Source organism: Scardinius erythrophthalmus (assembly GCF_964197995.2).
Source record: "Scardinius erythrophthalmus genome assembly, chromosome: 20".
In the NCBI taxonomy this organism is placed as follows: Eukaryota; Metazoa; Chordata; class Actinopteri; order Cypriniformes; family Leuciscidae; genus Scardinius; species Scardinius erythrophthalmus.
The window spans coordinates 13,410,903-13,424,431 of NC_138240.1; the positions used below are offsets into that span (position 1 = coordinate 13,410,903).

Sequence of the window (13,529 nt, forward strand, 5' to 3'; positions counted from 1 at the left end):
TATCCTTCACACTTTTCTCTTATTTATAGTTATGATAATGGCACAAAAGGAGGCAGCGAATATTACATGTGATATTCATACAATGACATGAATAATTATTTAGGAATCATGCTATATAAAATATTTATATATTTATGTAATTTATGGAGCAATTGTTATTTATATTCTGGTTACATTGGTCAACACTGAAAAGAAAACCTGAGGGGAAAAGATTCTAAATCAAAATGATATTGATCATGAGACTTTTTATTAAAATCATTGTTGGTGTTAATGCTGTTTTTGTAATGACACAGATTAATTAATAATGATATTCAGCCCCAGGAAAACATTTTAACTTCCTTAAACAACTAATCATATTAATGTATAATTCAAAATGTTCCACAAAAGATGCTCCTAGGAAACTTAAAAGTCAGAGATGAAATGATGTGGTGTGTTTTTTATTTCTTTATTAATTATGCTTTCGACATATTCACTGTGTGACGCCAAATAAACACCTTTTCAGTGGAGTGTTTGTGTAAAACTCGAGAGCTGTTTGTGAATACCCTCATTGTGTTGTTTGTGGAACGTGCTTGTTTCCTTTGCGATGACACTAAGTATTTTCTGAGTATAAATAAGTGCTGGATACTGACTACTGGCAATGACACATTCTATGTGGGAAGGTGGCAACTTCAGGTGAGTCTTAAAATGCTCTTTAGCTCTGTGGAAACTATTCCGTGAAAACTGAACAATGTGCTAAAGCGTAAATGAGATTAATTTTCCTACAACTTAACAGATGTGTTGCAAGATACAATTTGTGTTTTGGAAACCTCTTTTTTTCCTTTACATTTACTAATCTCTGTCTCTGCTGGAATTTATGACCTTAGTGATTATTAACCATAGACCAGTGAATATATGTGTAATTTTTAAAAATAAATATAAATAAATAAATAAACATATATATATACACACACACACACACAGTACATACAGTATATGTGTGTGTCATATTACATTATAATATGACATTTTTTTAAATGAGACATTTTTATTGTCAAAATATGCCATAGGCTATAGAGCAGCACAACATTTGTATTAAATATTTTTTTAATTTGTTATAATTTCTTATTCATATATATACTTTATATGTACTGTATATATAGCCTATATATATATACTTTATATGTACTGTATAAATATATTTAATATGTACTAAATATATATATTAATTTGTTATAATTTGTTATTGATAAGTAAAAAAACAAACAAATGCAAAATGCATAATCTCTAAATAATGTTGTCTCTTAATATCAAGATCAAATAAAAATGTACAAGCACATCCCTTTTTTCCTTTTAAAATTGTGCTAACCTTTCTTAGACAGACACTTTACCATAATATAAAGCATTTGTTTGACTAATATGAATCGTCTTTAATCTTAGAAATTAGAAAACTTGTGCTCAACCCCTGCAGAATGAGGTGTAAGATGGTCTCCGCTGCATGTGTCCTTTGACATTCATAGAAGAATTGCATTTACTCCTTTGATGTGAGATTTTATCTCTCTCTTTTTTTCAGATTGTCAATTTTATCCTATAAAGATCCTTTCACTCTCGTTTTTAACCAGAACAGCACAGGAAGACAACGGCTGACTACAAAGGCACAAGGTAAAGAAAGCTGGTGAATATTTACTTGCTTGTTTATGAAATATGCATGATTTAATAGTGCCTGTTGTTTAATGACAACTTTGGTGACATAGTATTCCATGCTGGCATTTGATGAGACTTTGGATTACGATATTTCCAAAGTATCCAAAATTTGTATGGATAATCAAATCTGCATTCACATTATCTGCATGCACATTATATTGGGATTTTAATTCAGATATTTAAAATGCACGCTTATTTACAAGAGGAAAATTCTCAAAGGATAAGACTAATATCAGGTTTTTATTTGAATGCCTGTTTTGCATATCTGAATAATATTTTAATCATGTTAACCAAGCAAGTAATGATACAGTATGATACAATGCATGTAACACATGAAATTGAGATACTGTATTTGCTTAAATTATAACTGTTTATGCACGTTTTTGCCTTTAAACATTCAAACAATGGAAATATGAGAGTGGGAGGATAAAAGAGACAAAGTTATGGTCACTGTGAGTCATTTTGTTTTTTTCTCAAAAATTTTTTGGATAACAACCTGATTTCACCAAGACTAACACAGTTTAGATATTCAACTTGTTTCATGTGGTACAGCTGGTAAGGAAAGTAGCTGACAAATATTGATTCTATGTAGTTTCACTTAGATTTTGTATTGTGAGGCAGGGTAAAAACTACACGTATGTGAAAAGAGGGAAAAGAATCAAGCAAGACAATGAGTAATATTCCATGAGTTGTGTGAACCTGAAAGCAAAGTTACATATGGGGTGATAGACATTGTCTAGAAAAGCGACTGACTGGGAATAATAATGCAAGCATGATATTTTTGTTGTTCTTAAGATGAAATCCAAATTATTTCATTTTTCAATTATAATTAAATTTGCTTGCATTTGATGTTTGTTTAAAGTGCAGTGGTGCGCATGAAAACAAATCATTTTATTGTAATGTAAATGTATTGTTTTATAGTGAGACGCACTGATCTTAACTCAGGCTCAATAACATCATCAACCACATTCTATTGTTGTCTTATATCCCTTATCCTGTTCCTGGGTTGCTTCTTTTGTGCATGTTTTTGCAAAATGCAAAGTGTGTTTGTGTGATTTCCTGTGGTGGGAGAGGTTTGTGTCTTGTTTGACAGACTGATGTCACGCACATTTTGGGTTCACATTCAAGCAACTCTCGTGTTTAGCTTTTTCTGGAGACTTAGAGATTTGTCGGAAATAATTATTGTCTTGTGGCTACTGTAAATTATGTAGTCCGTCATATGTTGACGTAGTATGTAGTACGTCAATTTCATGTAATCATATCAGCACTTTCCTTATTGTCCCTCTAGGTTTTTCTGTGAAATTCCCATAATATTTCTCTCACCTTCTCTATAGTAGCCACCATTTTTATAGGCTTCCCATTTTGGCCTACATTTACAACATATTTTCATTTTTATTTAAAGGGTAAGTTCACCAATTTTTTTTAATTCTGTCTTCATTTACTCACCCTCATGTCGTTCCAAACCCATAAGACTTTTGTTTATCTTCAAAACACAAATGAAGATATTAAGATTTCTGTCCCTCCACTGACTGTCCACGCAACTTTGAAGCTTCAAAAAGTTTATTAAGAGATCGTAAGACTAATCCATATAAATTGAGCAGTTTAGTCCAAATTATCTGAGGGGACACGATCACTTTATATGATGAACAGATTTAGCCTAATTTAGGCTTTTATTCACATATGAACATTCGTCAATGCACACATCAGATATGGTAAACAGAAGCTCAAGCATTGCTTGACATGCGAGAACCAATGAAGTTACGCAGCACGTTTGATCTTCCGCAAGAACCAATGAGGTTTGTTCTCACGAGTCAAGCAAATTCGGTTGAGCTACTATTTATATTCACTGATCAATGTTTATATGCCCAGGTGAAAAGGAAACTTATTTTAATTGTGCTTTTTTTGGAAATACTTAATATATTTAAATTATATTATAATAATTGCATATTGAATGTATTATTTTGAAACAACTTCAAGAATATTAATTGTATTTCAAGATATGCTTAAAAAAATAAATTTTAAGCTATTCACAATATATTTTAATATATTAAATTGTGTATACATTTAGTGCAGTTTAAGTATATTTCTGTACAGTTCATTTCAAATATACTTTCATACTTCTACAGTTAGAATATATTTGAAGCTTCATTTTAGTGTGCTTCAAGAACATTTCATTAGCATTTAAGCTCATTAGAAATGTATTAGCATAACACTACTAGTTTATTATAAAACTGTTTTTTTCAGTATTCAAAATGGTATATTAAAAGTGCAAAAGTAATTTAATATAAATGTTAAGACACACACTTTGAAATCAAGAACACTTTAATATACTATCTTGTTGTGTACATTGCCAAATAAATACCTAGACTACATTAAAAAAGTACAGCAGCATATATAATCTCTTGAACAAAATACATTATAATACATGAAAGATCAGTGAAATGCTATGGCAATGCTATTTTTATACCTGTATTACTGAAAAGTTGGCTACACTATGAATATTACATCACTAAATAAATAAGCATCACAAAGTTATGGAAAAACAATATGCAGAAGTGAATAATGCATTATTTACAAACTCAGGCCTACAAATGGCTGAGCCAAAGAAACAGAAGAGTTTGAATGTCACATCTTCAAGTGGACGGTCACTTCGAGTACCACACGCATTTTCCGCAACTGAGGGCTGGTGGTTCAGATATTGTAGTATTTGAAGACTGCTTTATCATAGGATCTGTGAAAGGGAAGAAGAATTTATATAAATAAACCAACGATTAACATTTTTGTATCCATGTTTGAAAATGTGTATTATAATTTGCATAGATATGCATTAAAATGCCATTGTGTTCTCAGTTTACCTTTCAAAGCTTTGACTATATCCTCATCAAGCTGGACATGAGTGTCCATTTTTATCCTCTTGTTTGTCGTCACTATACAGCACTCAATAAGTTACATTGAACATAATATTAGAAGAAGCCCAACCCCACTTACAGTGAGCAGAGTTCAATCAAGAAGTCACTGATAGTTATTTGCAGCAATAAAGCAACCTGTGAGTATTAGACGGTATGTTATGTTGTATATTCATAATTGTGGTTTATTTAAACCTAGGGTATTTCCCATGAATATGTCTATTGTGGTCATGCTAACATGCACTCTCTTCATCTCTGTTAAAAAGATGCAAGGGAATTAGAAGTTGTGCAAAACATTGTATGCCAAGTGACTTGCAACTTTACCAAAAAACAATTAAATAAACAGATTTTTACATGAATGACACTAAGGAAGCACAAATTAGACACCTGAAATGGACACGTTGCTAACATTTTCCTACCAAGATTGACAGAATCACCCTCCATTAGGCCTAATTCAGAAATCTATAACAGAGGTGATATGAGAAAAACCATACTTATTATGGTCTGAAAAACAACAAACATTAATATTTTCCCCAAAAATAGTTATACAGTAGGCCTATATACATTATTATATATCTTCGAGTCTTCATCTCTTCGAGTCTGCTTCAACTTCGACTTGAAAAGCTTGGCTCTGATTAAATTTACCCTTAATTGTCAAATTGACCCTTTGCTAAGCCACGCCCGAAAACCGTCACAGGCCAATCGTGGCTTAGCAACCGTAACTAGGCGCGGGAGGTCTGGCAAGCTTTCGAGTGAGGGAAACATGCCGAAGCGTTGTGCGTATGGATTGTGCAAATCTGATACCCGGTATCCTAAAAGTTTGGACAAGGGGGTGGAATTTTTTCCCTTCCCGAAACCTAAAACCCAAGGGGGAAAATGCCGGGCGTGGATCAAGCAGTGTGGGAGACCCCATTCACAACTAAATGTCGACAGGATTAACAAAAACACCAACGTTTGCTCCACGACGTGTGAGCAGTAGCCTGGCACGCTAAAAATATGAGTGGGAGAATGTTATCATTGTAAAGTGGTCAGGCTAATGTCTTGTTTATTACACAAGATTTATGGATAAGCTGTTTGATTTATAATTATTACATAGCTGTTCCTCAATTTGTGTGTTTCCCATTTGAATGGTCAACATATGAGGCGGCTGCTGCTTGCGCTGGGACCTATAGGCTTTAGCTTCAATTTTGATTAAATTATTCTCTAATCGGTTGCATATTATGTCGTGGATATATCCCTCGAATGCATACTGCAGTCCCTTTTGTCTTGCTCTCTCAGATATTTCACCTGTTCGCCAAAAATTACTAATTATCTCCTTGGGAATGCCTGACACCGGTACATAAATACTATAATAGATGTGCCAGGTGCGAAAGCTTGTCAAGCGTAGCAACAGTAACTAAGGAGGGTGGGGCTTAGCGAAGGGTCAATTGAATGTAGCTGCACTGAAAAAGACACTGTTACACTTTGTGTCAAAAATACGACTGGCACAGACAAGTAACATTGATTTAATACAAATCTTACCAAGAATCACAAAATAATGAGGTTCCATATATCACACGCCATGCAAACTTGACAAAGCTGGGTAAAAAAATTAAAAAACATATAGCACTAAGTTTTCTATTTATTAGTTCCCCCCAAAAAACTCTAAATTCTGTCATCACTTACCCTTCACCATATAAGACTTTTGTTCATCTTCGAAAGAAAAACTGAGATATTTTAATGAAACCTTAAGATATCCCTCCGATTACTGATTCACCAAAACTGTTTGCGTTCCAAAAAGTTAATCCATATGAATCGCGTGGTTTCCTCCGAGACCTCTAAAGAGACACGATTGCTCTATATAATTTAACAGTTTAAATTTACACTTCTAAATCTAATCACATTCATTCAAGTAGCATATGCAGAGATGACGCACACAGCATATCTGATAAACGGAAGCTCAGACGATCTCATTATCATAAGAACCAATCGGAGCCGTTCAACGTCTCTGGAACCAATCAGGTTTAGTCACGTGTATTACACGTGTTGTTTGAATTTAAACAAGTAAAAACAACTTTGGAAAATTTATTTATGATGCATTTCAAATAACATGATGTTTAAATCCTTGTGGGAATTTTAGTAGTACAAACGTATAATGGACAACAGCCTTTTAGGTAGTCTTTTATTCAGACATTTCTGGCTGGATGAAGGACCACCATGCACCTTCAACTAGACCTTGGAAAGACAGAGCATGCTTGTGGTCCCGGCCAACCAAACACTAAGCGCTTGTTCTATCCAGACTGGACAACTGTAATGTCCTCATCAAATTAAGTGATCATGTCTCTTCAGAAGATAAACCGTTCGATTCATATGGATTTGAAGCGTCAGAATTTTGGGTGAATAGACTTTCAATGGAGGTCTTTCATTTTATAGATTTCATTAAAAATATCTTCATTTGTGTTTTAAAGATGAACTAAAGTCTTATGGGTTTGGAAGGTTGAGTAATTGATGACAGAATTTTCATTTTTGGGTGAAATAACCCTTTAACTAATTCCTCTTCAGAATTTGGTAAATTAAGGAATCAATTTAGGTAAACTCAGGTATTATTGGGGGTTCATGAAGGTACTGAGGGGGTCAGTGGACTGATATATAAAAAAAATAATGATTTAATCAATTTAAAAGTGCAAATGTGGTTCCAAATTTTGAAACCGCTCATATCTAATCTTATATGCATATCTAATTCAGATGATTCCATAGTAAAGAATAAAGTACAAACAAAATAATGTAAAGAGTCAAAGACAAATGTCACCATGGAAGCCTTATAAACAAATACATGCATACATACATACATACAATACAATACAAAATGTATTGTAAACTAAAGCAATTATATTCTCAGATAGTCTAATACAGAAAAATACAACACTAAGTTAACCTTAACCAAAGATATTAAAAAAGCTAAAGTTCAGCTAATTGTTGCATTCTCTTTTTCACATTATGTATTATGTGAAATGTCTAAGTATATGATGCTGTACACCAATTTGCAATCTTTGTCAAACTCTTGAATTCAGGAATGCCTCGGTCTGAGAGAGAAAGTGACAACAGGGTGAGTGGGAGAGAAAATGAACGACAGCCACAACTGAAAGAAGAGCATGACGCATCTCCCCCTCTGATGAACGAACGTTCTTCACACCAGTGGATGGAAGATCTTTCATCCGCTGCACGTTCTGTGAGTGAGCTTCATTTTCTGGTACTTTCTGTAAAACAATGCCTTAAATGAAGACATCCCTTTGCTGGTTGTTTGCATTTAAACTGCATTTTCGGAAGATTCCAAATCATTTTGTGTTTTTAGTTTTCTTGCTACAGTAGCCTATATGAACTGCAATATATTTCTGAAACATTGCAACATTTCTGTAGAATTCTGCCCCTCAGACAGTGGAATCAGTCCAGCTCAGCCATACTGCTCCTTCCAACAACTTGACATACTTAAAACATCCACTATGCCAGGTAGCTTCTGATGATTAAAAGCTACATGAAGCTCTCAGAGAATGGCCTTTATTGTGGAGAGTGCGTTGGCGTGATTCTCTGTGTGTTTGTGTACGTGTGCAGAGAACTGGTGATGATGAACGGATGCATTTTCTAAAGCTGGTGTTTCAGAATTCTCGAGCTGGCCAGATCAGGCCGTCTGTACTCCGCTCTACGGCTCTCCTGCTTCAGGGTTTGTGTTCCAATGAATTATTCAAACTTTACTTTTTTTTCCTTGACAGTCAAAATAGTGAAATCCACAGAGATATCATTATATTCCATATATGTACATGTTCTGTCAAGCAACAATGTTTTGAAACACACACACTGCTGCATGTAACCTCTTCAAAGCGTTTCGACTCAAACGGTTTCAAAAGAAATACAACAAAAGTTTTCAAACTCTCTCTGAAAGAGGTGCTGTATGTTTTATATTATAGCGTTGAGGCCATACATTTACATACCCCTTGTAGAATCTGCAAAATGTTGATCATTTTTGTTTACAAAAAGAGGGATCATAAAAATTGCATATTGTTTTTATTTTATTTTGTACTACCCTGAATAAGATGTTTCATAACACATATGCTTACATATTGTCCACAAAACAGAATAACAAAATTTCCTCACATTAAGTTGATACTACTACTACTACTAATTATTATTATTATTATTAGTAGTAGTAGTATTATTAAAGTTTTAACATTTACTGCAAGGGGTATGTAATCATTTGACCACAAATGTATATAAAATTAGATTTAAATGAGAATAAGAATATATTATTCATAATATTTATATGTAATTTTATACACAGTATATATATATGTGTGTGTGTGTGTGTTCCATATAAAAACAATAAAATATAAAAAATAACTGGAAACAGATATTTTTTTAAAGTATTCACAGGTGTGCACTGTTTTGCCTCACTCTTTAGCAAATGAGCCAGCAGCCATAAACAGAAAAAAAGAGACCGGTCACAGCGCGCAGATTTCCTTACAAGCTGTTGCTGACAGTAAACAATCTCCAAGCTTACACCATCACAGGTAAGTATCACTGAAAGAAAATCCCATAAAGGTAATAAATGTTCATCAATAAGTATATTTACATCCTTCAAGTCCTTCACGTGTCCTCCTCAGCCCTGTCCAGACAGAGATCCAGAGATCCAGCTCTCTGTATATAAATGGACAATGTCGCTGGCCGGGCTGTGATAAAGTCTTTGAAGGGTACACACATTTTTTGAGGTAAGTCTGTATTTTATTTCAATATCTGAAATTACAAATGCAAGCTTCCCTTGTTGGAAACTTATCATTTTCAGACTGAAAGATTCCTCATTTGATTCTCATCCTGTCTAGACATCTGAACCGAGACCACAGCACAGATGAGAAAACTATTGCTCAGTGGCGGGTTCAACAAGACCTGGTGCGCCACTTGGAGAATCAGGTACATCAGTGATACGATCTCTCACAAACAGCACACACAAGTCTTTCTCCGTGCATCATTGATTATCATCGGTCGTTATGAATGAGACGTTGAAAGTGAATCATGGTTTCATTGGTTTTGAGTCACTGAGTGTGAACCTAAAAGAATCACACAAAAAGATCTTGGTAAAAGTGGTTTGGGAACCCACTCACTCTAATGTGCCATATGTGATGTGATGACTTCAGCTCATTCAGGAGAAGCAGAAACTTCACGCCATGAAGATCCACCTTCAACTCTTTGACTGCTTCTCGACATGTACTGTAAGTCTCTTCAGAATACTCTAGTTTCATGAGAGCATACAATAATAGTGATTCTCATAGTTAACATGACATTTCCTTTTTGTGATTTCATAAAACGTCAGTAAATCTATACAAACTGCAGTTTGACTCATTTCAAGATGTCTTCAACAATCTATAGCTGTGCTTAACACTGCTCTCATATTAAGCACTGACTTGTGTGTTCTCCATCAGGGAGTTGCTACAGGTCGGTGGAGGCCGCTGGCGCTAAATTTGCCCCCGTTGGGGGAGCCAGATGGCAGGACAGAGAGAGCTAGTGAAGCACCGGTACAACAGGACCCCTGCCACATACCCCCACCACGCATGCTGCCAGGTAAAAACCTGCTTAAATCCAAAATACACATCTTACTGTGCCCCTAAACACACACATTCTAACTAAAGAGTTTCTTTAAACAAGAATAATCTAATCAAGTGGAAATAAAAAGGTGAAAAATATACAGATGGATAAAGGTTACCATCCAACACTGTTTACAATGAGAAGGCCACACCCATCTTCTGCTTCCTTTCCATTTATGTTATTGGCCAGACAGTAGAAAGTTGGTGGTCTACCACTATGACTATAATTGTGATTTAGCTTGTTTCCTGTTGACACAGTTGGCATGCCTGCAGACCACAAAGGCTGCCTTAGATCTGGACCAAAGGTAGTTCACACAGCCTCAGCTGGTGTTGTTGCTCATAAACCAGCTATTATAAAACCTTGATTTTGCATTTGCTGGGTGCATTGTGGTGCAAGTATGTTATTGAAAATGACTAACTCATTTGCATTACCCGGCAGCAAAACACGTAGCGACACATTAAGCACAATGACACATATGAGTGTTTGTGGTCAATTTCCAAGAATGATTATGTGATGTTTTGTTTTTTAGTCATTTGATTTTCTGCCAATTACAGATTTCGCCAGCAGTGTTGAATACTACAAATATGCCAATATACGACCTCCATATACATATGCTTTTCTAATCAGATGGGTAAGTAAAAAAAAAAAAAAAAAAAAAATATATATATATATATATATATATATATATATATATATATATATATATATATACACACACATTTGAATGCTCATTTTAAAATATAAACATGTAGAAATATGATTTATCATTGATTCCTACAGTCAATCCTGGAAGCCCCGGAGAAACAGCGGACGTTAAACGAAATCTACAATTGGTTCACAAGAATGTTTTACTATTTCCGTCATAGTTCTCCTACATGGAAGGTACTAAACATGCTGTCACACCCAGCTAACCATCAGTTTGAGACCTAGAAACGGTCCTATTTCTATTTAGTTCAAAAACTTAATTTAAGGATTTTTTTTAAATAGTATTTTTGAATACTGTGAGAGACTGAAAGGTTTACTTGTGTGCCTGATTTAATGCCATATGAATTGGCTAAATTAAAACAAAGTAAGCTCCAACATTCAGCAGGTTGATCTCTGATATCCTGAGATTATTAGTCTCAAGCAATTTGGGACATTATATTTTTGTCCACATGGTGCCGCTGTTGACATGATAAAATCATGTTGAATAATCTCACTAAACACCACTGGACTGTCTGATTTATAACTGCTTCAACCTTTTTTTCTCAGAATGCTGTGCGACACAATCTTAGTCTCCACAAATGCTTTGTGCGGGTGGACGGGAGGACGGGGGCCGTGTGGACAGTGGATGAGGAAGAGTTTCAGAAGAGGAAAGGGCAAAAAATCAACAGGTCCTCTCAGGTTCTTCCCTCGTCCTTAGACAAATTACATACACAATGATATGTTCAGGATTATTAAAACAAGAATATAGATTAAATTCACAACATATGCTCCTTTTTTGGTGGAAAGGCTGACAGTGTGACAAAGCAACGTCTCATATGTTGTTTTACAGGGACTACACTTTGAATTGGCTGACACCCTTCTCCAATTGTCGATCCCATGAAGCCTCAGATGTATCAATAAGTGCCACAGAGTTTCAGTGAAACGTTTTCCAAATGTTGTAGTATGAACAAAAACGAGGCTCAAGTTTTATGATTTTAAAGCAGAGTTTTAGTCATGATCCTGAAGGATGAGATGGTTTGTTAATATTCATTGATGTATATCTATCTTTAAAATGTCAACCGGTCTTCTTAAAAAAAAAAAAAACGGTGTTACTGTCTTGCTAAGTCTAAGTAGAAAAATATGACAAATAGCCTATTTATCCAGACTGTAAGTTTTCTTTTTTTAATTCGTAAATGGATAGTTATAACTGAATGCATGCATTATTTCTGATTAAGCTTTTTTATGTTCTGTACTATATCTGATTAAAATGAAACAGAGTAAAATAACATCAGAAAAGGCTATTCAAAATGATTCAAAATTTCACTTTGAGAGACCAGACTCCAACCTGACCAGAAGAGGGCATCTGTGTATGCTCACATGTTTTTGGGTGTGGTAATTCTGTAACAGTGCAGGCAGAGACAAAAAGCATCATAAAAGCTGCTGGAATGAAAGACAAAGAAATGTCATATCTACACTTCTAAATCATATTCTGATTATATTTATGCTGTATAATAGGATATTAATTCAAAACTGAATCAATGAAGCAGGCTTGATTAAGGGCAAATTGTATGTTGATTAAAACATGTCTTGATAAATTCCTCACCATGCTGATTTGAATTACTGTAGAATTCCATACTTTTTCTTCCTCAGATGTGCAAATGGTTGCTTTTTCACCCTATTTTGCACATGTGTGACATGCTGCAGTCTAAAGGTGGAGAGTAAATAAATCTGCTGCATCTGTTCTCCGGTGGTTCTCTGTTTTGTGTTCCAGCTTGATGGGAACGTATCCATCCCTTATGATGCTTCAGTCTGTGCTTTTGTGCTCCTCTGCCACCACAGGCTTTTGTTCACCCTCATATACCAGTGCCATGTGAATTCTCACAATGCTGATGATGGTGGTTGGGACTAAGGGCATTCTAAAGGAAAATGAATATTTGTTTACTAGATTAGGGATAATGCAAAGTAAGTCAATCAATCTGCCATTACATGGCTACTTTGCCTACTAAATAAATACGTGGACATGAAAGCGTAGGCTACATAAGCGGGCCTTGCAACAATATTACAGTAAAATAAAATAGTAAGTTCTTTGAGGTTATTCTTCTCATTACAATTGGTGACTAGAACGCAAGGTGGCACCAACCAGTTAGGCCTACGTTTGCATGAAACAACACTGGTTTGCAAGCACAACATGGGTGCTTCTCAAATGGAAGGCTGCGTCCAAGTAAGGGACCGTTCACCGAGAACGTGTTTTACCATTCCATTGCGTTACTTTTCCATTATTTTTCTATGTAAACACGCGCTAGACGGACGTACCTGGTTCACACAGAATGCATTTTTTTGAAAAACGCGAGACGAGGGCAGTGGAATAAGGAAAAACGCAAGGGTCTCGAGACGCGTTTTTTAAAAAGTTTAACTGCCTTCAAGTCATGTAGTAAAGATCGTATATTTACGATGAACGGCGCCACAAAGTCGTAAATAAATACCAGTGGGAAGCTCGGGATTTTCTTTAAGCCCCGATACGAGTTGAGGGCGTATCAGTGAGAAACATGGCGGAATTTAGCAGTGATATTGCTAGACTTTTCTATTACTATTTAAAATGCATTAATGGTAATTATAACTCATTTTAAACTATATGAATCATAACGTGAT

The 13,529-nt window shown here is 35.0% G+C and overlaps 1 protein-coding gene across 8 annotated transcripts; it reads left to right on the forward strand.

The window, feature by feature from the left end:
- The first annotated feature begins 645 nt into the window (after positions 1-645).
- foxp3b (forkhead box P3b) lies at positions 646-12,623 on the forward strand. Of its 8 annotated transcripts, none has more exons than XM_081348326.1 (14): positions 646-672; positions 1,550-1,638; positions 7,637-7,794; positions 7,983-8,072; positions 8,175-8,283; positions 9,019-9,127; positions 9,221-9,325; positions 9,437-9,524; positions 9,749-9,823; positions 10,034-10,172; positions 10,751-10,827; positions 10,977-11,078; positions 11,448-11,569; positions 11,731-12,623. In XM_081348326.1, exons 1-14 carry the CDS (start codon positions 650-652, stop codon positions 11,819-11,821), a joined length of 1,377 nt encoding a protein of 458 aa, XP_081204452.1. In that variant the 5' UTR covers positions 646-649; the 3' UTR covers positions 11,822-12,623. The 8 variants fall into 8 exon arrangements, with proteins under 8 accessions (XP_081204452.1, XP_081204457.1, XP_081204455.1 ...); XM_081348331.1 differs by lacking the exon at positions 646-672 and adding an exon at positions 1,433-1,520 and having other exon boundaries at positions 1,599-1,651; XM_081348329.1 differs by lacking the exon at positions 646-672 and adding an exon at positions 1,444-1,520 and having other exon boundaries at positions 1,599-1,638.
- Positions 12,624-13,529: the final 906 nt, after the last annotated feature.

Bases quoted from the DNA above. Each gene is read 5' to 3' on its own strand.
- foxp3b (XM_081348326.1), top strand. From the start codon at position 650: ATGTGGGAAGGTGGCAACTTCAG. The intron at 9,128-9,220 runs GTAAGTATCACT...TGTCCTCCTCAG, and splicing joins CCAAGCTTACACCATCACAG to CCCTGTCCAGACAGAGATCC. The intron at 9,326-9,436 runs GTAAGTCTGTAT...CATCCTGTCTAG, and splicing joins GGGTACACACATTTTTTGAG to ACATCTGAACCGAGACCACA.